The 26395-nt window shown below is 42.0% G+C and overlaps 1 protein-coding gene across 4 annotated transcripts in view; it reads right to left on the bottom strand.

The window, feature by feature from the left end:
- MEIS1 (Meis homeobox 1) overlaps positions 1 to 26395 on the bottom strand; it is a 108860-nt gene that overhangs the window by 62482 nt on the left and 19983 nt on the right. For all 4 annotated transcript variants that reach the window (XR_007628851.1, XM_050314660.1, XM_050314661.1 and 1 more), the window contains exon 7: positions 18716 to 18827. Coding sequence is in view for 3 of the 4 variants with exons in the window: in XM_050314660.1 (XP_050170617.1) it covers positions 18716 to 18827 (112 nt within the window). In the remaining variant the exon portion in view is untranslated. The remainder of the gene's footprint in view (positions 1 to 18715; positions 18828 to 26395) is intronic.

Raw genomic sequence — 26395 nt, 5'->3', positions numbered from 1 at the left:
GGATGAAGGATGGGAAGGAGTTAACTCAGCCATTTCCAGCTCATCTCTCTTTGACTCCATTCCTTCACAATAAGAGTGTTTAACCAAAACCCAACAGCAAAAAGCCATCTGGTGTCTTAAGAAAAAAAATAAACAAAATGCACACATCCTTCAAAACTCAAGCCAAAATTATTTCTGGTGTCCCTTTTTCAATTCACAGCATTTGCCATTATCTCTAAGAGTAATAGCAGTAGAAATGTGTAGAAAGCAAAAACTGACTGCTTTCAGTAATTTGATGTACTTTAAATGACACGAATGAGTAACCAAGGAAGCTAAAGAAAACCTCAGGTTCTGGCAGGCTGAAACCACAGACATCAGCTTCCCCATGGCAGGTATAGACCACCTGGAAGAAAAACTTTGCTTTTCTGATGAAACAACCTCATCCTTGTTGCATGGGCTGAGGACCTGGTCTCACCCTTTCCACCCACTGCTGATGGAAGAGGACTCTCCCCTGCCCAGCTCACCACTCAGTCTTCTCTCCTCCTGAGGCAGCTTCCAAGCACCCACGAAATCTCCAGCTTCACCTCCAAAACTGCCAAATATCCTGTTGTTCAGATGGTACCCTTTCATTTGAGGTTAAAAAGGAACATATTTCTCCTGTGTACCCCCCCTCTTTTTTACCTCAGCTTTCAAGACATGCCTCTCAACTGATGTGCAGGGACACACCACACACACACACACACACAGTGCTGCAGCAGGTCAAACACCAGCAATGTCCCCGTGTCCTTCCTGCGCCTGCAGATATCAGGGAAGGTTGTATGGGCATTGGTTGTCCCATAAAGGAAAAGACAGACCTTTCTGAGCATCCTGTAAATGCCGGGGAAAGAGAAGAATGGAAAGGAAATGAAAGAGCAATCTGGAAAGGAGAACGGAAAAGCAGGAGACCTTGGCTCAAAGGAGAGAGTTGATCACAGTTTTAGCTCTGCCTTCACCTATAGAAGATGTTTGCTCTTATTAATCTTGGAAAAAATGTGGTGCATGAGCTAAGTCAGCCCCTGGGCAGATTTAACTTGGGTGACCTGAACTTACTCTGCAGATCACCATAGGTCTCTCTGACCTTGGCAGTGACACAAGGATCATATTTTCTCATGGATGAATTACTCTGGAATAATTCTGCCAATGTAGTAGGCATAAATAGCCTTTTATTTCGGACTGGGCAAATACATTCTCTGTTTCTGCCTCTCACCTTCCCAAACAAAATCTATTCATTGGGGTAAGGAAAACCCCACCCTTCATTACAGGTCTGCGTACACATCTCGAGAGCCAGACAGAAGCTTGGCTGCTTCATGCTCATGGCAATGTGTTTTCAGACATTGCCTTCAGCAAGATGCATTTTGGAATTAACTGGTCAGATTTGTTGCTTTTGATTGAAGTGGTCAGCCTGCACATCTGCAGACGAATATACAAATGCCTTCAGACACAAAGGAGGAGGTATATATAGGTCAGTAGTGGGAACGTTCAGCTTCAATCACCAAAACACAAAGCACAATCCTCAACATATATCTACAAGCAAGTGAAGAGCAGCTCCACAAAAATCAGCCAAGTTGCACCAAGATAAGCAAAAAAAAAAAAAAAAAAATTTCCCCAAACCTCACATCTTGGCCTTGCGGAAAATTGACCAATTTGGAAGGAACAGGTAAACAGTGTGTTCTTGGACAAGAGTCAGTACAGTTTGGATGATGTAGACCTTTCCGTTCAAGAGGTGCACTGGTTTTTGCGTCTGGTCACTTGAGGTCACACCGCAGAGTTCCGAGGCTCTGCAGAAGCTCTGTAGGCTTCCTCCCCATGACGGAGGTGGCTAAAGTGGCTCTTAAAATCAGTTGTTATTCCGATGCCACCTGAGTCTTAATTGCTGAAGAAATGGAGACTAAAACCACGGAAAGGGCTTTCTGGCACTGGCTAAGGAAGTATCAATTTTTGAGGTCACAAAAACATCCCTTAAAAATGTGAATCAGAGTGGTTCTTTCATGCTGCAACTTGATAAAGTCAGGGAAAACATTAGCAGACTATTTTGATGAAGGTCAGGACAGTTTTGTAATACGTGTATTTTACAGACACGCTCAGATGTGCATAAAAAAAGAAAGAAAATACTTGCAAACCCGTATTCAAATTATCCTGAGACAATCAAATAAATCCTAGTAAATACTAGTTCCTGTTTCCACTCTGAATGAGTCTCTTCTAATAAACTCATTTCATGTTGAGCAAACATAATTTTCCAACTGTCTGTGAACTCCTTGTTTCCTCCATACACAACTTTTACTGTGCAGTTGATCTCTTAGAACCTGCAGGCAAGTGTCTCCATATTGAGAGGCAGAAAAGCAAGTCTCTAGTTAGAGACCTGCACTCTTTCCCATCATAGTTCTGAACAGATACTCACTGATGCCAAAACAGGTGACTCTCTTGAGACTGGAAAAGGTTTTCACTAATACCTGCCAGTTATCTGAACAGTCACCAACAATGCCAGCCTCTGAACCATTGCTAATCATGCTGCTGATTTCTATACAAAGCAAGTCTGAGTTTTGTCATTTTAACTGCCTGACCAGCTGCACCTGCAATTTGTGGCTGACCAGGCAGACGAGAAGGGAAGACAGAGATTTTCATCTATAATCATGGGGTGAAACTCAAAGTTCAGCTAAAAAGCATTCTTATCTGTACTTAACAGTTTTTATGGAAAAGACTTTGACATAAGCACCATATTTGCAATGAAAATGATCTCAGCAGTGACCTGAACAAGGGAATATTGACCTGGAGAGGGTAACTGCCTGTAGGACCATGTGGAAACTATCCCTTGCTAATCCTTCACCAGCACAGAAGACTTCCTGCACATTTAAGGTTGCACATGAACCTCATCCAAGAGCATGGAAGGAGAGGCTCAAGACAGCAGGTGCTGTACATGTCCACTCAAAGACAACACGAGTTGTAAATAAGGAGGTCAGAGTCTCAAAGCACTCAACAAACATGCCAGAAAGCCCAACATTCCGAGGCACCGAAGGGATCTGGGCTGGTTATGACTCCTGCAGAGCAAGCAGAACAGCTCATGAGAAAGCCTCTGCCGGGACATCCCTGGAAACACCTCACTCAGCTCACTTCCCTGGGTTTACCCTGGAGAGCCATCCCTCAAGATCCCAGATAAGGCACGCTGACAAGGTGCTGAATGAAAGCCCACACTGCTGCTGCCAGTAATCCACCCTCCCTCCACGCCTGCAAACCTCCAGCACCATCCCTAGGCTTTGTACTCACAGCCTCCCAAGGAAGCAAGCCCTGAATTTCAAGTTTCTGGGGCACAGGAGGGTCACAGGGCACAATCCAGATATATTTTTCAGGACACCATCCAAAGTGGACTTCAAAATGGAAATAAGAGTTTAATATTCTGCATAAAAATCATTAACCCCTCACCCCTCTACCTCATCTGCTAGTGAGGATTGCTACAAACATGATGACAAAAATGAAGTGCACAAGTGAGCCTTTTTGAATGCATATTAGTGCACTTCAATGGGCCAATGTAAATCTTGTTAGCTCGCAGTAGAAATAAGTTTTACTCTGGTTTTACATTTAAAAGAAGATAAGGATGGTGAGTGGAGAGAAGTCCCCACGGATGCAGTGCCACCTGCCAAAAGACCTCATGCCCAAACGGCACAACAAAGCTAAGTACGGCCGTTCCTACCAGCTCAACTCAGCAACAGGTTTTGCTTCAAGGCTTCCCTCATGGAGCTTTTCATCTCACGCAAGACCTCAACACCGTTTAGCTGGAAGTTGAGCAAAGCGTTGCTACGAAGTTTCACAAGCCCCATCCATCAAATTTTTTATTTAAGTCCTCAGCTCCCAGAGTCATGCGAAAACCTTCGACCGAAACCTCGTAAGCACTAATGGAGCAAGCAACATCCTGATGGCAGGGAAAGCTGGAAACCTGGCTTCCTGGCAGCTATGCCTGGGAATACAGACAATTCCTGCCCTGAATAATATTTTTTAAAATATCACGTACATATGTCTTTTTCTATAAATGCCAATCTTTTTGAACACTTACTACCCATACGGGTCCGCAAATACAACAAGTGTCACGAGATGCTCAGGCCATTGTGCTCAGGAGCTGCAGAGGACACAGCCTCACCTACACATACAATGCCCAAGCTCGCTTCTTTAACCTTCACCAGTACAAACCACTTTATTCTGCTTCTCAACGCAGAGCAAACATTTCCTTTCTAAAGGAATGGCAAGTTTTAGAACAGATTCGTCCCTCCTTACTCTAAGCATTTAAGTCAGACTGCCCAGCTAAGTGCCTGAGCGAGGCCATTAGTCCTCCCCAAGTCCCTTCACAGTCAATGGAGAGACAGAGAAACTCTCTGGGGGGAAATTCAGGTTTGAGAAGACTACAAGAATATCAGCACTATTAGCTTTGAATACTGCACAGAACAGTAAAAACTTACAAGCAGTGAGGCTACTGTGAGGAAACTATGGCTAATGAAGGCAGAATACGCCCATCTCTGTTTCTAAACAAGATCTGGACTTCAGGGTTCTTTCTAAAATTACTCAGGATGGAAAGGTTGAATTTAGCTCCCATCCATCACCTTATCACAAGGATACAACCTCATGCTTCCTGCCACTGAGAATCTGGAAAATGAAAAATTCTACTTCTTATCACCAAATCATAATTAATTTCTTCTTCCTATTTTGCCTTACTTGAGGAAAAGAAGAAAAAAAGAAAAGAAAAAAAGAAAAGCCCTCCTTGATAGATAGCTAAATTTATGTCTTACCAAACTGAATGTAAATGCAAGAAACAGGAAGCTTTTACTTGGAAACTGGAATTTCAAGCACTCGGTGGCAAACAATGAAGCAGAGAGATAAAGATGCAATGGCAATGGTGGGGGACAGACCTGCCAAGCTTCCTGCCCACGCTGACTCAAGAGCATGTGTCCTACCATGATACGGACGGGCCACACCGCTTGCTTTTATTTTGGTAATTGGTATTTGTTCCTGTGAAAACCCCTATAAAAACAAGTCAGAAGACCAGACAATAGTAGACCCGCCATCTCTTACAGCCAGATCTTTTACTTAACGCTTCAGCAAAAGATGTAATCAGCAGATCTTTGTCCATTTATACAATTCTCTCTGCTGCAACGAGGATTGTATTACACTCTCCAGCACCCGCCAGATCAGAGCATCCAGTCTTCCCCATCACTTCAAGAGATTGATCTGATACTTGAAAGCACATTTGCTATTATCTACTTTAGCCCTTTGGAAATGACATTACACAGATATGGGGGGCAGGCAAATATTGCCGCTCTTTTATTATTCCTGACGTTCCCTTGCTTGTAATATCTGAGGAGTTCCCAGGTCAACGGGATTACTTTATCTTCCTCCCCCGTCCTTTATCTCCTCCCTCACCCCACAGGTATCCATGTCCAAATGGGACACTTCAGTGGGGGGTTTGCTTGACCCAGGTCACTCGAAGGTCAAGCTTTTCACCACTTGCTAATGCAAAGCTTCCCCCCAGCCCTACTAACCCCGGGGGTCCATGGCAGCCCCCTCCCCATGCACCCTTCTCCTGGCCACGGGGCCAGATGGAGAAGGCAAATGCTCCTCAGTGAAGTTACAGAAGCAAAATCCTCCCCATATGGAAAGCAGAATATGTTTTGAGTTTTTAAATAAACAAAGCAAAAGGAGAAGCTCCTGAAAAAAATCAGCTCAGCAGGGACTTTATTCCTGCACTAAACTTGAAGGATGGGAGGCTTAACTAGTTAGGAGCAACTCAGACTATATTTTTGCCTACCAGAACAAAGATCGATTTTTATTTAGATTGATTTTAGGATTTACATGCGAGAAATGGATAAAATTGGATCAAATATATACTAAAACAAATTGTTGACTCCCATGAAAGCCAATAAAACCAAAACAAATTTCACAGATCTCATCTACCAGCATTTGAGATTTGCTTTATTTCATTATTTTCTATATATTTACGGAGTAGAAATTTGCTTAACTCTTTTCCACTTTTCTTTCAGTGAAACAATAAGACTCTCTGCAGAATATTTTAGACTTGAATATTATCACCAGGATAGCATATGGCAAACTAGCAGCAGGCAGTTTATCTTCATCCTCTTTGTAAGCTAAAATTAGCACAATGCTTTTGCAACAGCATATGATGTATTCAGACCAGTATGATATACCTAATACAACTTCAGATCCATCCCTGGCTAACCTCCAATATTCAACTAAATTGACTGCTAATTTTAACAGAGTATTAATGTGTTTAGTATCAAGTTGGCATCTATCAACTTGAGAGGCATTTTTAAGTTTAATACTGTCATTTCACCTACACCAACTGCAACTGTAAATAAAATTTGTATATTGGTAACACATGGAATTTCAATTCCTCTGTACAAAGCAATTCTAGTTTATATTAAAATATTAGGTATGGAAAGCCATGCTGTAACATTGCATAATATGCATACTCTGCTTTTCAGACAAACATGTTCCTCCTGCAGACTTTTAGCTGGTTTCTTTGTTGGGATTAATTCAATCAAGTCACCAACATTATTTGGATTAAATTAAAGCAAGTCACCAACTCTACGTTTCCTGATGAGGTGGCTCTGCCAGCCCTCTCTGCTTGCCAGTCTGCTGTTCAACTTGGTAAATTATGGCCACCTCAGGGGTTTTTTAGCTGGATTAAATATGTGGTGAGACGCTAATGTTAGCACTGCTTCCTAATTTGTTTCTTGTAGTTGTAACGCCAAGGAACTTAGCACAATGCTCCTTGTAAAGGGAATTTGAAAGGTTCTAAAAAAGCCCTGTACTTCACATGGGTGGTTGTTTTACCACCTTTCTTGCCAGGTTCACAGAATAAAAACGTGTAATAGTGGGAAGTAGTCACATCCAAGAACGTATAGGAACAAATACACACACAAACTATAAATATTTATACGCTGACATTCAAAGATTTTGTGGCTCAGCCTGCTCACCAACTGACAGAACAGCCCTCTGCTTTCCTACAACCCGTCACAGAACTACAACAACACAAAACTACACCAAGCCTGTCCAACAGTTATAGTGAATTAACATCACCACTAGTTTTGCTTTTACACAGCTGACCTCATGTAGAATTTTCATGGGTTAGTCCAGACAGATACCAGGAAAAGAAAACAGGCAGAATCCTGTGCAAAAGCCTCTCCTGAGGCATCCTCACTGCCACAGGCAGGATGAGGGGACAGGAGAGGATAAATAGATGCTTTACTATGTGGTAAAGGGAGGAGGAGTACAGCATGAACATGTTTCAATTCCACTTTGTTGTCTCTTTTCCCCCTTGCTGCATTTGCCTGCATCTTATTCCCCGCTCTTTAGCAAGAGGCTGCTACACTCTGATGTTACAGTGCCCTGAAACTTTAATTTCATTTTAAATGATGACACTTTATTTTGAGCCGTTCAGTTAATGCTGAACCCATTCCCTATTCCCCCTGCTTTAGGAAGGCAGTTGATGCAGAAGCACGTGTGCTATAATCCAGGGCCCCAAGTGGGAGTTCCACAGTGGGGTTTGTCCCCCAGTGTTGTGCCAGGGAGGGAGAAAGGGAGAAGATCCCCTTGGCACAGCAATGAGATCAACAAAAGATTCTCCATCCTACAAGCCTTGCTTCCACGACCTTCACTTGCCGACCAGAGAGAGCTAAGATATGCCTTCTTCGGGGTCCATTGGGACGCTACAGACTCCAGAATATATTTAGCATGCATCCATGTGACACTGCTATTCAGAGCACTGGGGAAAGATTTTAAGAATCAGTTAGGTTACTTCCACCACCATTAGCTCTTTTCCAAGGACGTAAGTGGTGTCTCCTAGCAGAAGACTCTGCCCTCCTGCAAAAGATGAACTCACAACCTTGAGACAATACACAGCATCCAGGTTGCAAGGGCTGTCTCTCTCCTGAGGAACAGAATCAGTCACAGGAAAACAAGGGCCAAGTATTTGAAAAGTCTGTTCTGCCTGCATTATTTACTTATATGCTCTTTCTTCTTTCCCACACTTCCACGTTACACTTCTGCAAAGGGCAACCGCAAAAAACTGACTGCAAACCCTGTTTGATTTTAAACACTCAAGAGGAAGAAAATAAAATATATTAACAAATACTTATGATGGAGTAATATTTATAACATATAAATAAATTATATGCATAATCCATGGCCATTAGATGCCGGAGGTATGGCCTGGCAATGAGGAAGTTCCCAAGCTGCAGAGGGAGACAGGGTGGCAGAAGGCCCAAGGGTATTAGTGCCTGCCCTGATGTGACACTGCTCCCACTGCACATCCTGGGCCCAGCCGTGCTCTCCCACATCTTTTCCCACCTTCCAGGCCCGACTAGCAAAAGTTCAGGTGTGTCAAACCAAAGGCTACACCGAGGAGGCAACGTGGCGAAAGAGCCAAGCCGGAACGGTGGAAAGTTTTTACCAAGTGCACCCTCATTCAAAGACCTGCCAGAGCAACATCAGACATTTGCTTAGTCACAGAGCCCTACAATCCCACACCAGCTCAGGTAGAAGGGATATCAGACCTCTCCCTCTGGTATTTCACATGGCACCAACCAGAGGGTCACCAGGCCAGTGAGAAGCGGTCCCCGATGAATTATATGGTGATAGGTGGCTCTGACGCCGCCACTGCTGAAGGGGCTGCCCTGATTGCTCAGAGAAAGTCCCCACCTCATTCATGAATTTAAAACCAAATTTAAAAAAAAAAAAAAAAAAAAAGGAAGAAACATAATAAAAAAGCCCGTGTGCATCAATGTGCTTAGAAAAAATTATGTCAGCATCTTACAGCGTTGATCCTATTAATTAATCCCTTGAAGAATGGCCTCTCGCCCACAAACATATAATGTAATGCCGGCTTAATCTTACCTAAAAAAAATACAATGCAATAAGATTACTAGTCTGACTCGGCTAACTGTTACAGCACTGCTTAATCCTGCATTTTGGTGCTTTAACAAGCTCCTACAATACTGTACAGAGTTTATCAGAGCAGTTGCCAAGAGAGGAAGGACTTATATTTTAAAGAATATAATTCCACTGTCTTTTGTGCTTTTTATGTATTATGTTTATACAATGACTTTCATCCTGGAAGATTTCAAAGCCTATTGCCTGCTCCTGTTTCCACTGAAGTCTTCCTTTCAGGTTTCTGTAGTAGTTTGGTATATTGGAGCAGGATTAGAAATAAATATATATATGGGGGGTTTATAGCAGGAAGATTTGCCAGTGCAGCTGCTCATTTCTTCCATTCCACGAATGCAGTTGGGAGGGGTGACACCAAATTGGCCCCCACCTCCCAAAAACCTGCAAAGGAACCTGTGTGGGACCTTGTTTTATAAAGAGGGTGCAAACACGGCCTATGAAAGTACCGTTCCCCTATTCCTGCAATTACTTTGCCTTCATCCTCAGGCTCTGCTCCCACCAGCAGAGCCCCACTCCAGCAATGTGCACCCGCAGACACACATTTCCCAGTCTTCTCTGGTTATAGACATATTAAGCTTCCGATGGAATAGGAGAAGAAAGCTCTGCTCCCTCCCTGTAATTATCAAATCAGCCCGAAAATGAGGAAGAATTGAGAATCCTCATTATAGCACATCATAAAACACGGCGAGGTCTCGTGCTCGCTGTATGTTATTGGCACAGCCTGCCAACAAAACTTTACAAAGAGCACAGGAATTCACGTTTGCAGAGATATTAAAGTCATAAAAGGGGAAATTTGTATTTTATTTTCCCACAGCCTAAATGAAGGTGAACCAAGCAAATTTGGCAAAGAGTGCTAGTCAGATGCCATTTCCCACAGCAGTGTGGTATTTTCCTCTGGGAATAAAACATTTTCCTTCAACTACTGTTTATAACTCTTATCAGTTGAACAGCAATAGAGCCATCAAGTCCAATATCTTGTGGAAAAAAGTCAAGGTCAACAAGTACTTGCATTTTCGTTTATCTTTAGCTGCAATTGCTACTGACATTCAATTGGGTAATAAACATGAGGACTGTCAAATGCTCTCAGCAAACAGGTGATCCAAAAGCTATCAGAGGAAAGAGGCTACTGCCAGGTAATCAAACAATTCTGTTGCAACAATTATGATTTGAGTGCATTCATTTACAGAAGCAATCACCTGTCAAATTTGAATGAATAGCGTCAAACCATTCCCACCACTGGGGTAATAAGGGCAAGAAAATACAAGCTTATGTCTACTTTCTTCCCAACAAAAGCATTAGCAACAGCCATCAAAAAAGGAGAAATAAAAAAAAAAAAATCCAGCATCTTAGTTCCTGAATTGAATTATAAAAAATTTATTTTAACACAGAAACTAGAGGAGATGTGTCCAAGTAACTCGATCCGGTGTCAGTGTCTCCCATGAACAATAATGGGTGTTTAGGAAAACCCTGTAGAAAGAGGGGGTACACAGATGCAGCTGTGCCACAGCTCTGACAATCAGCACTTGGGCAGCTTCCTGAGCCAGTGGTTGCATCTGGACCAGGGTTTTTAATAGCCACAGAAGGACCTACTTTTCCAGGAATTGGTCTAATCTCTTTTTGTCCCCTGCTGACCTCCTCAGCACACTGTAGCAATAAGTTTAACCCAACACATAAAACATTTTCGTTTGTTTTAAACCTACTAACACTCCGAAAAGCTTGTGTGCCATGAACACCCACCCTTACTTCTTGCGTTATGGGACAAGTACCCACTTTCTCCATACACAACTAATTTTAAAGACTTCTCTTCCAACCTTAGCCATCCTTTTGTTTTCCCCTCACAGCATTTAATGAGAGAAATAGGAAAATGGTTTGTGCCAAGCAGCCCAATGGCACATCCTATTGCATCACTAATCCAGAAACACGGCATGTTTATGGGTTTATACTCCTTGTGATAAAATGTTTCTCAAAAGAAAATCTCAAGATCACAAGTTTTGTTTTTTTAACTTCCAGTTTAAAGAGGTCAATGACATACACCTTAAAGTCTCACTCTGCCTGCAGCAGATAGCAAAGGACTCAGCTAAAATCACCAGGCCCTAGGAGGTAAATGGGAATAGAGCTGGTGCCCTTAGGATGGGAATATTAAAATGGCCCTTAATATGCGCCATAGGGGAAGCTCATTGGCTCTAAGCCACCACAACTTAAGTGAAAATCATCCAGGATTTATAGGACAGAAAAACACACATCAGAGTAAAGCAACTAAATTGAATCATATCAGCAATCCTGAAAACACACAACTTAAGTATTGCTAAAACAGGGCATCTTGGACACTAAAATCTTCAAACCTATTTCTACAACTTCTTACAACCAAGCCTCTCTCTATCCCATCCAAGCAGGAAAGATGCCCTTCAGTAACAGTCCAAGATGCGATTTAGCAACATGACATTTTCCACCACTGTTCCCTGCTCAGCATATCCAAGATCCTGTGTCTTACCTCAGTAAGACACCTGGTTTTGTGCAGACACACTTTGGGGGCTGCAAAAGCCCTGCACCACTGATGGGATTGCTCATTCCAGGGTCAGGATCATGTTCTTAAATACACATCTATGTATACATCAGCTTGCGCAGCCACACAGATGTTTAATGGGCTAGACATTTCTAAGTTTAGAAAAACTTGCCAAGAAAATAGAAAAAAAAAAGGGGGAAAGGACTCCAGCACATGGTTTTTGCTGCTTGATTACAGATAGGCTGAGAAGTCAGGAATATTTGTATTTCCACAGCCACTTTAAAGGTAAACAGTTTCCAAAGTCTTTTTTCCCTCCTTCTGCTCTTGCCAGCAATGGTAATAGCTTCAGCCTGAAGGATCTGCCTCCTGACGTGATCGCCTCTCTGCTCCCCTCCCAGCTGGAAGCTTTTCCTAAGCAAAGACTGGAAGTCGCATTAAACCGTGCTGAAACGGTTGTGCTGGTTTTGAACTGCTTATTATCTCTGGGGGTTGACCTGAAAAACAAGTTGGTGCTTAGACAGAGAAATTCAGGTTTCCCCTGAAAGGTAAATGGGAGGGAGGAAGGAAGGTTTTTTTTACAAGGAAAAAAAAAAATTCATTTACGATGATGTTACTCATGATTTAGGCAAAACAAGCAACATTTATAAGAATTTTAAGTTAGCTTTGCCAAAACAAAAACGCCTGTTAATAACAGACATTTAAGCTAATGCAAGCAATTGAAATAAATACTGACACTGGGAATAGATTAATGCTCAAATCATGACAGACACCCACTTCCAAGAGAGGAGTCACTCCCTTTTACCATACTGGAAGTGCAACCCTGCCTAGCTGAGCCACAGAGACTTAATGCGGCCGAAATCTAACTTTAACAGCCAAATCAGGCAGATGAGACATAAAAAAAAAAAAAAACCAACCACAAAAAATAAAACAAAACAAAAAAATAACAACCAAAAACCTAAACCAGAAGGAGGAAAAAACCAGTTTTACGCCCCCCGGCTTTAGAGCAGAATGATAAATTGACATCATGTTGTTATGAGCATAATCCTCAACTACTCAATCACTGTTAAAAAATAAAACATGATTCTGGGGAGATAAAAATAATTAATGCTGGTGCTGCTGAAGAATACCCACCTACACGTAGAGTTTCAGATAAATATGGGCCTGGTTTGAGCCTCGTATCTCACGTCAAAGGAAGAGGGTACAGGTGCTCACGTTGATTTAAAGCAAACTGAGCACTGCCCGCTTGATAGAAAAGCAAGAAAAGAAAAGGGGATGGCAGAGCCTCAGCAAGAAAACTGATACTGCTCCGTTTTCAAACAAGCCTATTACGCTTAATTCAGGATTCACAATACATAAAGCACCAGAAAAAACACAGGGAGCAGCCCCTGTTGACTAATGCCCTGTCTTTTCTAATCGAGGGTCACATCCAGTCTAACCGATCGCATGATAATGGCATCAGAAAAGGTCAATCAAAGACAAGCCGAAGCTTCCACTGCCTGGCTGACCTTCGGAGCTTGTGACAAATTGCTATCAGTCAATGTCAACTAATGACAGCGGCTCTTTGGCTAATCAATTGTTCTAAAAATGATCAAGAAAACTACTCGCAGGACAGCTCATTTTCACATCAATGCCTGTGAAGTATGAAAAGCTCATTTTTTTTTGAGTTTTTAATAAGCTCATAAGTAAAGCAGTTACTTGGTAACAGGGGTCACCTTAGTGAAAAGACAGAACCTTTGTCTGCCTTTTACATATTCTTTTATTACCATATTATAGTAAAAATATGCCATGCCATTACTATGCCAGAGGGCTACATAATAAAATAGGTAATACTTCATACTTTTTTTTTTTTTTTTTTTTTTTGAGATAAATACTTCTGTGGTTTAGGGGCCACTGTTTGGATGTAAATAATTGTCGACATAGTCTCCATGTATTTAAATGTAAAGCAATCACCACCGGCACTCAGGTGACATGTCCACTCATTACTCACCCAAACTTCAAGTGACAGAGCTGGTAGTGGAAACTACGCTGCAAAATCCAGTGGTGCTGCTGGGAAGTGAAGGTCTAACAGCAGCTATTTTGTTCTTAAACCCACCCACCCCATGCGAGCGCAACTTATTCCAACTATTTCCGACAGAATTCACATTTGGTAGGAAAACCGCATGCTCCGAAACCCCCTAAGCCCTGCGAAAGCAAACAGACATTTCCGCCCTGGAAGGATTCTGCATGTAAAAGCCAACGTGGAAATGCACACAGGCTGGAGCAGTGGGAGATATATCATGGTTCTCCCTGTACAGAGAAGGGGTGACTGCAGATTCACCCAACTCCTCATCCCACCTGCCTCTCCCAGCATCATTTTCAGCCACCTCTCAAAGCTTCGCAGCCAGGTCACGCTCAACTCTGCATTCATGCATTAAATATTACCAAAACAACAAACCCACACTGGTCTAAGGCTTGAGAAGTGCAAGCACAACGATGTTTTGCTTTTCCTTACGGAGAGCATCCAGCAAAGGACATTACAGGGCATCACACCACATGAAGCCATTTGAGAAGATGCCACGCCGGGAGGGAGCAAGGAGCCATCATTCAAGCAGAGCACCCCTTTTTACTTGGGATTGCTTCTTTATTTGGGTGACTCCCACCCATGACACCTGTACTGCCAGAAAGGATTTATCCCGAGGAAAACACCCGTCACCAACCCACTGGCTCCCAAAGCAATTGCCCACCTCACCACGGAGAAGGAGTGGGGGGCGGGCGGGGGGGCGGGAAGCGCTAAACAAGAAACATTAAAACTTTTGTTTTCATCGGAGAAACTGCCAAGTGACAGCAGTTTCAGGTTACACCCTAAACCTGCCTTGCTATGGTAGTTTTTCAAATTAAAATATCTTCTGTGGCCTCAGCCACTCTCAAGCCGTCCATAGGCAAGAAAGAAAGGAGGCAGGGCAACACTTAAGCTCAGCCATAATTGGAAGTATGTGAAAAATGAAGTGTCAGTTTGGTCAATAAAGGCCAAAGGTGAAGGGGAACTGCAGCCCAAACTCGGTGCGAAATGTGCTCATTAAGACACCCAATCCGCGGGCTCCTGCCCACCTATCCCATTAGTCATCGGCCATCTGACCGCCTCAAATGCCTCCCCGCTCTTATTACTTTTCTTCTCCCATGCTAAAAAAAAAAAAAAAAAAAAAAAGGGAAAAAAAAAAAAAAAAAAAAAAAAGGAGAGCTGGTATATAAATCCTTGCTCAGTCATCTGGAACATAATGTGGCCCTTCTCTCCCCCTCTTCCCAGCTCTGCCGCCTGCCTTTGCAGCCTCCAAACAACCGCCTGGAGATTCCCGGCAATAATAAACCCGATTGCCTTTTTGCCTATAGGTTGCTTGAACTCCTACAAAAGCCTGCAAAAAAAAAAAAACAACAAAAAAACCCAAACAAACAAACAAAAAAACCACCAACATTGCAGCCATTGATACATTTTTATAAAGAAATATCGCTGCTTTCTACTCCTGACTTGAAGGAGCAACAATTATTTGGAGGTTAAAAAAATGTTTTGAACCCAGGCTGAGGCCTGGACAAAAAAAACAAAATGGGAAGGAAACAATACGCACAAATAGGTGACACTGATGGATTATTTTGCTTTTCCTTTTAAGCCATATAGGAGAGCTAAACATGGGAAATAAAGAGCTACACTCTGGATTAAAAGTGACTGTACCAGGGCTTTGTTCAGCATTTTCCTGGCCTCACTGTTTGAAAAACAGACAAAATAGATTTCTCAATACACCAAACAGGAATCTTTTCAAATTAGAAGATGCAATAGGATAAAATAGTACTGCCATGAACACAGCTTCACCTGCCTGTACATAAGAATTTGCTTCTCTTCTTTTAAATAGGATTTAACAAGTTATTTCTCCACTGCATAAATTCAGATCTCTTTGCACCATTTGGAGGCAGACCTTCAAAGGCCCTTCCTGTTAAGTTCAGAGCAATGGGAAAACTTTTTCATAATATTATTCTGCATTCCTGTACTATAACTATCCCCTACGATGACACAATACCAGGCCTTTAGAAGAGGTTGTGTCAACGTGCTCTGCAATAACATACCCTGCTGTTCAGTGGCACGAGACCCCAGAACAGCTTCCTAGCAGTTAAATATGGATTTCTGCAATAGATCGAAGCAGCTGGGAGTCATTACTATTTACTAAGTAAATAAATTTACATGTTAAAAAAGACTTTAAAATGTTTACAGGAAAGAGCATCTCTCCTGTTTTCAAAGGCAATCATTCAATGTGTGCCGCCTATCATGACATAAATAGGTTAAAAATACACTTTGTAAGGATTTGTAGTGATGAGCAAGGTGAAGAAGAAAAACCACCAAAAAGCCCAAAATAGACCTTTACATAGTCTGGGTTAAGGACTAAGAGAGAAAAGTCTTGCTAAAGGGCTTAAGCTTTCCAACCTGTGTGCCTCTCTGAAAACGCAAAGCTCACACGTTCATCCTTGTGATACTTACAGCCAGGTTGGAAACCTGGCCCAGAAGGTGCTTTTACCTACCCCAACTAGGGAAGTAGGCTGTGAGAACAACCTAAGACCAGACAGTTTTAGAGGGCTTTATTTCTGGTGATCAGATTTGCCTTTTTTTTTTTTTTTTTTTTAAATGGCAAACGTGTTCATGACAGATGGAACCAAAAGGAACTTTTACAAATTCCTAAAAATAGGGAAGCCCATAATATACTGAATATATGTCACGCAACACATGCATCTCGAGTTAACTCCTATGCTCTCAAGCACAAGCTGGGGTCCCCAGCCTTTCGCTGCCACCCCTCCACAGCACCCGGTTGCTGTGGCAGTGCCACGCTGGCTCCTTCTGCTGCCAAGAGAAGCACCCAGCAGAGGTAAATACAGGAGTCTAACCACGGTGTTGCACTCCTAACATCAGGCCACAGAAGAAAAGCCATCAAATCACAGCATTTGGAAATTTAAGGCAGTTGGAGACGGGCAGGATACTTGTTTTCTTTTTCTTCTCTTCCATTTTGGTCCTTCAGGGTCGTATTTTTTGACTTCTTCCCCATAGGGAAAGGCTAAAAATCACACTTTGTTTGTTGGCTTTTTTTACAGAAGGTGTACATGCAGCTGTGGTGTACTTAAACAAATGAGATTCCCCTATAGTCTCAACCATCAGAGTATTTCACATAAACATGACACAAAGCAAGGCTCAGCAAAACCACTGCTACCCTTCCCACATTCCTTTTCCTCAAAAACAATGCCATTTCCACAGGTGGCAAGTGGCCTGAAGGCAAGTCTTAGTAACAGAGACCTTCTGGACAGGGTCTCCTTTCCAAAACACCTCTCCCAAATTTGACCTGAGAGTTCCAGTTAGCAAATTCCCTCCCTTTTTTCTTTTTACTCTTCTCTAAAGTTTGAAAGCAATGAGCCTTCTTCACAAAACACATCAAGCACTAGCAGCAATTCCAGCCTTAATAAACCACTGGGATTTGGGTAAAAGTTCCAGAACTGGATAAAGCATCACTGACAAGTCCTTCTGCAGATATTTAGTAGCACTCAGGCTGGAAACTCACTTTACAAAACCCTTCCTGACTGAGTTTACAGCATACACCTTGCTAGGAGTTGACCGGGATGGCAATGATAAGACATCAGATATGAATGGCACTCCAGACTACTAAAATGTTACATTTAGGAGGAAATGAAGCCTGACAAAACCTTTAAAAGTACACCAGGAACTGAGTATCTTGATTTCCAAAGCAGTCTAGGAGCATGCTGGCAAGCCTCCCCACAGCTGTTTAGTCCACGCACATATCCAGATAAACACACGCACATCCGTCTAATAGAAGGAACAGCCCTATCCGAGTACAAAAACCCTCTCAAAACACCACGTTTTAGTTCAAAGCCTGTTTTTCGCAGCAGCTTTTTCGCCCTTAAAAAAAAAAACCCACGGATGTAAAGTTTGCTCCGAAACCAAGGGGCTCTAATGAACACATTGACACCACTTCAACTACAGCCTTGTGAACAGCACCACTAGAATATACACGTATACATACTTGAAAGAAAAAAGGCCCCCTGAATTTATGTTGCATATCATTTTCCAGTAAAAGTCAGAGGTCAGAAGGTTACCAGTTTCTGCCTCAGCTCTGCAACAGTTTACTATTCCAGGCCCCGTTTTTACTAGGCTGTACTTGCGATGAAGTCAGCAACTTTTCTTTAAACAATAACGAGTCTCAAATACTTAAAATTCTATAAAGACATGTACGTTAGGTCCATGCATATAAAAAATTAAAATATACTGGTTTAGTTTAAAAACTAATCTTGTTAAATGCAGACTTTGCAATGCTAATCAGTACTGCTCAACCTTTTTTTGGAAACACAATTCCTTTGTTGCCTAACAGCACTTGAATGAAACATGATCATAAAACCAGATTTAAAAGTATATACCTATTGTGAGTTCAGAGTCAACTTCAATAAAGCACTCTCTTTTATATTCAGATTAAGGATCCTTTTTAAATTTTAATTGCATTAAATTAACACGAAATCCACTGCAGTTAGTCTGTTCAGAAAAAGTATGAAGCATTCAAACAGCTCCTCAGAAAAAAAAAAAATCCAGAAATTCAGCGTTTTAGACTTCAGAGTTTCTGAGGCAGCACTGATTATTTGTATATGTCCCACTTCCATTTCACCAAGCTCGTTCCACACTCGCCCTGCTAAATCAGCTGCTCTGGCCTGACACTCAAACAGAATGTTTTTGCATTCAATTAAATTGGAATGGTGTAAAAAAAAAGTAAATAAAAGCATTGTTCAGGATTTTGTCAAATGGGTCAGCTAACATCTCTCTTCTTTATATGCAGTGAAGTTTTGATGGCATCTTTGAAATATTAGCGTGCATTTCTACAATCTTAATTACATTTGGTTTTGAAGATTTTATCTTTTAACCCATTTGAATGAAGGAAAAAAAACAAAAAACAAACCCTTCTCAATTCTTATTTTTATTAAGCATACTGCAAATTTGGTACATATGTTGCTCTAAAGTGTGCCTGCTGGCAGGGTCGAAGAAATAAAGATACCAATCCCTTTACTAGGAGGAGATGGAGAAAAAAGTGTCAAAAAAAAAAAAAAAAAAAAAAAAAAGATAGACCTTTCTCAGCACAAAACCCCTGGTACCAGAGCACATTTTAACATCAGAAAGAGAGTAACCAGTCCCTTGAGCACATCTTGCCAGCTAAGAAAGTGTGAGGGCTCTGTTCCTACCTTGCTCACTGCTGTTGTCCCCGCTGTGCGATGTGTGTCCTCCGCTGGAGGGTCCGGGTGTTCCCCCAGAGCGCGTTGATGCCGTGTCATCGTGGTCTCTGTTCCAGGAGGGCTGTGGGAGCAAAAAATTAACAAATTAAAAATCTGAAATGGGGAAGAAACGCCCGGTTCCCGCACTTCCAATGAGAGTGGTACCCAGGCCCAAACCTGCGGGAAAAGGCTGGCAAATACATCCCCCAAATTATTCCTTCTTTCCAGGCAGCCGTACTGCTGCTCCCCAGCAAAAATAATATACTCTGGAATATGTTTACCATCTAAATAATCCCAAGCTTTATTACCACAGAAAACAGAAACATTCCTGGCCAGGCAGGGGGAGCAGGAGGAGAGCCAGAGAGCAAATCGCTGGCACTGGGCTCCAACTATATTTTTAGCATCCGCAAACCCTCCGGCACAACAGCCTGCAAACTCCACACAGGCAAAATGAGAGCGGTGGTCGGGAGCAGCACCATTTATATAGGCCTCCCATTCCTCCTACGAGGCCAACGTGGAACAGCTTAAAGACTTTGCTGGCAATTAGGCCTGGGTCCATAATAGCCAGGATGTGTCAGCTGTTTGCCGGATGGTATATGGCAAATGGACCAGGCATGGGGACAAAAAAGAAATGAGAATAACAATGGCTTCACATAGGCTGTGTACACTCAGCCCCATGCAGAGCCTCCTTGTACTATTGAACAGAAAACAGATGTTGCTTCTTATCACTGGGTGCATTTGAAAGTAACATTCAGATAGGAAAAATTGGCTGTAAATTAAATTCTTAGGGAAAACAATCGTGGCAACACTCCTCCCAAGTCTCCCTTTATCACCAGAGAAGATTTTAATTAGCTTTTAGTACTAGCTTTTAAAACATCACAGAGCCTCGCTGGTCATCCTGCATGGCCTTCTGTGCATAATTGAATAGTTTCTTCTTCACCATGAAGCAATATCGCCCACTGGAAATCACTGCCGAAAAGGAAACCCTCAGGTTTGCAATGCGCACACGTGAGTCTCTCACATTTAAATTATACCCCGATATGAGCCAAGTCTGTACACTAATAAAGTTGACTGATACTGCCATTTTTTAATAAATCTACCAAGAGACTCAAACCAAGCCATTTAGCACAGAATTCACACGTAGCCGAATGAGATTTAAGGTGATCCAGATGAACTTCGTGCACACACACACAGAAGGAAAATTAAGACAAAAAAGTCTAATCTGAGACAGAAGATAAATAGGATTAGAAAAGCCCAACTTTTTTTCTGGAAAAGAGGAATCTCTCTTCCATTTTTTTGATAATCCTGGTTACAGCCATGATGCATGATTACAATTAAAGAAAGCGAGGCCTAGAAAATACCGCATGAATATTTTAAACCAATTATTATGCATATTCCTTAAAAAAAAATAAATAAAAAGTGCTAATTGATCTGGTGATTCTGTGATTGAAAGAATGATGTGAGAGCTGTGAAAGAAATGCCTTTTTTTTTTTTTTTTTTTTTAACAAATACGCATTCTCTGGCATACCAAAAGAATGCTGTAAGAGGTAATCTGGAACACATGATCAGAATGCAAACAGTTAATGCATAAATTTTCAGTTTGTACAACTGCAGCTTTAAAAGAGGGACTTGTTTATTCAGAGCTCTGCAGAAAGAATGGTACAGCACCCAGGGGACAGACAATGCCAAGCACAAAGCCCTGGTGCCTCAACATGTAAAAGGATGTTTTTCTATGTGCTACAAATCCCACTTGAAAATATAATTAGAAGGAGAAAATGGCAAACTATTGCATTAACTGTAATTGAACAAAAGACCAGCAAGGCATGTGGGAGGTTGCAGGAACCCGTGGGAGTTCCAGGATGCATCAGATCCTACGAGTGACATCTCCAGGGCACTCTCATTCTATTTATGTTGTCCCTCACTACTATTGTTGACTAGTGAGCTGACTTGTAATTAATAGAAAAGCTGCAGATAACAAGGTAAAATATAGAGCGCCGCACTAACCTCAGCAGAAATGTTTATTAATCTGATTAAGAATACAACTCCGAAGGCGGGGGAGTGGGGGGGTGTGTGTGCAGAAAAGAAGAGGCTCCGGACTGAAGAATTATACCGTGTTGTGCAGGAAACGGCCCTCCTTTATGCAACAACAGACCTGATATATTCACTATCTTTTAATGAGCTCCCCTGATTTATTCAGCTCTGTTCGGTTCCCTCCCCCACTTTTCTACTGTGCGGGATGTAGATTAATTCAATGCTTAATTGTTTAGTAAATTCAATTTTCCACATTCTATTCTGCATAGCTTTAGCTAAGGTTCTTAAATCTTCAGCGGCGAGCCCTGAGCCCAGTGTTTGTGATCTGTGCCTACCTTTTTTCATCACCATTTTTCTTCCTCCACCACTTAATTCACCATGAAAAGATTTTCCTTGCTGGAAAGTCTGATTCCGCTATGATCTGTGAGGCATTCCGATTCATTGCATTTTCATTGTGTTGGGTCTTAGATGCTGGGCTCCTCTTTTCTCACAGCTATCGCCACATTATACAGGCACTCATGCAAGAAATGTTGGATTCCACCTCAGTTTATCAAAATTTTGTGCATCCTAGATGTTTACATTTCTGTATTCAGAAGCAGGAGTTAATATTTTCCACCTAATCTCACTTTTATTAAGCTATTATTTTTATGGCCTGTTAAAAACGAATCTGCTTGGGATACTGCTAACTTACTACTTTTTTTTTTTTTCCTGGCTGCCTCCGTCCATTAGCATTTCAAAAGTATTTGTATTTAACTAAGCATCTCAAGTCTTAAGAGACTAGGAATTACATCTTTAGTCAGTTTATTAAACATGATGAAAGATTAGCTATCAAAGTTCATATGCAAATTCTTCAGAGATAACTGTGTTGAAAGCTGCATTATTTTTTAAACAGACGCTACTCAGCCCCGGTTCCAAAAACATCTCTCTCCACCGAGGGAAGATAGATCCAAAAGCACAAAACCGAGCGTAATTTTTCTTTTCCTGACTACTCCAACAAAATTCCCCCATCCACAAAAACAGGGAGCCAAGTATAACATTAATCTCTTCTTTTTTTTTTTTTATCTTCCAAAGAACTTTTTAAGACAAAACAGTTTCTAAACCAACTTGCAAACTCACAGTCCTCCGAGTGCTTTTACATTAAATTGCTTCTGACAGGGACATGCCAAATATTATTATTTTTCGCACTATGAACCACCTCTCTCTTTCGCAGAAATATTTCCAGCACCAGTTACAGAGAAAACTCTGACAGTAGTCATGAAAATCTATGCTTAAACAGAAATAGAAATGCACACTTATTTCTCCTCTCCTAGAAGCTGCTGTTTATCACTTGACAGGGCTCCTTAGCAATGATAGTAATTTTCTAAAATTCACTGTACGAAGGCTGTTATAAACAGGAATGAATTCCACGTCACCTTCTACATGGAAATCCTGCATTCTCAGTAATTGTGGGCACATGGAGAGAAACTAGTAGACTTGTTCCCCAATTCTGCAAATGAGCAATGCCCCTTGGAAGTAGAAGGTTAAAGCCTGTGACCCAAGTTCACCCAGGGCAGAATGACTTGGGATGAGCCATGAGATCTCAGTGCCTCAGTTTCTACTGAAGGAACGACAACAACGACAAAAAGAAACAAACCAAAATTAAAAAGAGGTTGCACTCAGGCACCGCTCAGATACTGTCAGCGGTTTAAATTAATTGGTGACTGTAAAACAAGTTGAGTTCTTCCAAAGGGAGACTTTAGAGAAGTGCAAAGTAATATAAATTAATCACTCCACTGTATAGGCTGGTTCATTCCAGAGGAGGGTCCCAGACACGTGGTCATGACAATCCTGTATAAATAAGGATAATGGCCTTAGTAGCTCTTATCTTTCTCGTCCAAGTTCACCCCTGCCCCAAGATCCAACTTAAAATTTCTGCCCAAATCTTCACAAACTCAAGAACACACAATCAAAATCATTTCAGGATTTTGAGGCTGGGCTGTAAGTTCCCATGATTTAAACTTGTTTTGCACCACTGCCTTTCTTGTTGGTCAATAGTTTCTAGTGCCAAAACCATGGTCCGGTTAGTGACTGATTCGAGTCATGGTCGCATGACTGATTTAAAATAAAAGAGGATTCAGGTGCCCTAATGCTGCACCACTTTAAGGGGCAAAAGACCTTCTACAGTGCCTGTTTTATCTTATGCCATGGCATTTGAAATACATTTCCTGACTTTTGTTTTGGTTCTGAAGCTTGTGCAGTACTCTGATATAAAGCAGGGAGCCAGGGCGGGGAGAGGGGGAGAGGAAGAAAAAGAAGGAGAGGTAGAAAGAAAAGAAGTAACACAAATGTTTGTGTATTTAAAATCCCAGGAGCACCAACTGCCTCCTATGACCATTACCAGGTGTGTCACCCACTTAGGGTCTATGCTGGGCTGAAAAGTACAAGCCCCAGCAGGCACCAGTGCAACGGCCCCATCCAAGGGAGGAGCACATTTGATGAGGCCTCTGAAGCAGTTATTGACTTTTGTCACAGTGAACATCAAGCCTTAATAAACAAAAAAGCTACAGACAAAATTATTTGGTTAATGGCTAAACTACATATTACGTATTATTTATATAAAAATCACTACATACACTTATTATTGCAGTCCAGCAACACCCAGGCTTTGAGTCAAGTTAACAGTAATACACAGTGGGGGAAACTATTGCCTTCTGCTTATATTAAAGAATAAAATGGAATTTTTTTTGAGCACCAAGCATGCAAGAGGGAAAAAAAGAGCTTCCGGCCAAGGAACCAGAGGCTGGACCATAAGTACATAAATAAAAGAAATCGCTTTCCATTACAGGTGATAAAAATTGTACTCAGCATCTTTTGATATATATCTTCGCAAAAGTTTTGTGAGCACAGCCCTCTTGTGGGCTCATTTGTGTGTGTGTAACAACTGGAGATGGGGAACAGCTAATTCCTTTACCTGTTGGACAGACCTTCCCTCCTCCAGGTTTCTAGAGACTTGGCTGCAGGTATAATCATTCATCCCCTCGCCCTGGAGGAACTGAACTCCTGCCAGCAATTTGTCAACATAATTTGGGTTTATTGTTCTTGTTCTGAAGTTTTATCTTATTTTCTTTTTCTAAATGAAATACCTATTCATTAGAAAAAAAAAAAAAAGGTGCACTACATTTGAAATGTTCTTCAGATTTCTCTTAACTCCTACCTTTTAAAAACCTTCAACTGCAAGAGGTTGAGGGTAGTGACCTTCCACATTAGGAAATAGTCGTGCTCGCTACAGGCAAGAGCTCAAAGGAAAACCAGGGGCTGATTCATTAAGTCATCGCATCCACCTCCTACAAATTTAACCCACCTATCTAGCAAAGATTTACTTTTTACATAGTTTATCTTTCTAGTTGTTGGCCATACTGACGTTCCCAAACTCACATGGGCAAAACATTCAATACAGCTGCTCAATACCTTAAGTGTATAATCCATAGCACTGATGCTGGAGCTAGAGCTACATGATAGACAGACCTGGTCTTCACAATCCACAAGCCTTATCCCACTTCACTTCTGGAGGACACAGCCAGTAATGATCCTAAAATAGCCTGTTTCCCATCCAGCATATAAGAATTTTTTTCTCTTAATTGGGAAGAAAACCACAAAAAACACAAATTGGTATAGAGGATTAAAAATATACTTTGATAATGTCAAAGATACAATGCCATGTATTTCCTAGATTCCACACACATACATTGTTTATAGAAACACAGAATTATAGAATGATTTGGGCTGGAAGGGACCTCAAAAATTATCTAGTTCCAAGCCCCTGCCATGGCAGGGACACCTTCCACTAGACCAGTTAACTCAAGTATGGGCTTTTGGAGGACCACGAGATCCACAGTCATGACTATCTTGATTTTCTGAGAGGCCCCACTCATGGTTTGGTCACCTGAACATCTCCTTGCGGGATTAACAGAGGCTGACAGCCAGAAATCCCACCTCCCAGCCTGCCAAAACCAAGCAGGGACATCACACCCAATACAACCAGCACCAAGAGGGTCAGAATAAATGATACATGCAGAGGTTTCAAAATGTTGAAAAATAGATGCTTTTTACTGCCAACAGCTCTTCCGCAATCTGCTTTGCGCGACTTTGATTCAAAGGTGAGTTATTTTTAATAGAACAACAACAAAGGCACAAAGATCTGGTTCAGATGGAAAAAAAGGTGCTCCAAGACTAGAGAAATAAGGTCGTTGAAATGACAGGCAGGCGATAACTCCGCCTGCAACTAAGCAGAACAGCGAGGGCGACTTGAGCACAGATGGAAACCTTTGCAGCGTTAGAGGAGGCAAGGCCCGGCGAACTAAAAAGCAGAAAAAATTCTGCATGGAAGTCTCAGCTCTGACCTGGATTCTCTTCCTAGCCCCAGAAAAGTCATAAGCTTTCTATCTTTAGTTTCCCCTTATTGCAAATGAGGGTAAGACTCTTCCCCGACTCTTCGCAGCCGCGCAGGAAAAATAAGATGTAAGCTGTCTTTATGCATTCAACACAGGACCGTTTCTGAGACAAACAGATAAAAGGAAATGAGAGTGGGTATCAATGTGAATACCACAGAGGATAGAAAACTGGAAATAAACAGGACTTTTGCCACTGATTTTCACAAGGCCAGGATTTCAGCTGAAGGGACCAGGGGCACAACTAACACTGCACACAGTCAAAGGTCATCAAACCAACATCCACCAAACAACACTGGCGCTCCCCATTAGCTCTGCTATCACAACTCAGCGCTCACTCTACCCAGGTGTGAGCAGCACAACACTGGTCATGCACCCACATAGGTATCCCTGACACAGCAGAGCCTTCTGATCCCCTCCATACCCTCAGGACACAAAGGAGAAGAGGGCACAGCAGGGAGAAGAGAGGAAAGGGCCTGAGACTCCTAAACAGGATGAATGGAAAACACAAGTGCAAAAGGACAGGGTGATAGTGCTTTCCAAAGGAAAAAGAATAATTAGAAGCAGCAAGCATAAACCACAAAAAATAAAGGAGAATGAAATGGAGATCATCAGACTGGGTGGGACATAAAGAAAAAGAGGAAGGAGAAAAACCACAGCTCTTCTCTTCCAGAAGGCACCAAAGCCCTGTCAACTCTGCAGGGGCAAGACTTTAAAAAACCCCATTTGAGTGTGTTTGTGTGCACACAGGGTTGCACGTGTTCACAGCTATGCACAGCCCCCCCTCGCCTAGTTGTGTTTCTGTCAGAAACACAGCTCCACCACCTTCTGCCCATACTGAAATCAAACCTGCTGCACTCAGGAAATCATCTCCAAAGTCCTCTTATGGGGTATAGCACGGGCAGATGGATTTTTCTTTGAGAAAGGATTCCAGAGCGCCCCAAAACCACCCCTGGCAATGACAAAAGTAAATTTATTTTGGACAGTGAGACCTCAGGTTTGGCTTCTTACATTGGAGGTTGCTGCACCCATGATGGACACCACCCTTGAAGACTGAGCAGCTATAGCCTCAATCACATTGTGCCTTAAAATTTGACGTACCTTATTCTATTCCTCCCCCCCCTTTTTTTTTTCTTTTTTTTTAATCTCAGTTGAATAGTAAACACTGCCTGCCCAGCCAGGTTAACTGAGC

Source organism: Myiozetetes cayanensis, unplaced genomic scaffold, assembly GCF_022539395.1.
Source record: "Myiozetetes cayanensis isolate MyiCay16 unplaced genomic scaffold, myiCay2020 scf2-11, whole genome shotgun sequence".
Classification (NCBI taxonomy): Eukaryota; Metazoa; Chordata; class Aves; order Passeriformes; family Tyrannidae; genus Myiozetetes; species Myiozetetes cayanensis.
Note: the sequence above shows the minus strand (reverse complement) of the source record. Positions and strands in the feature narration are given on the sequence as shown.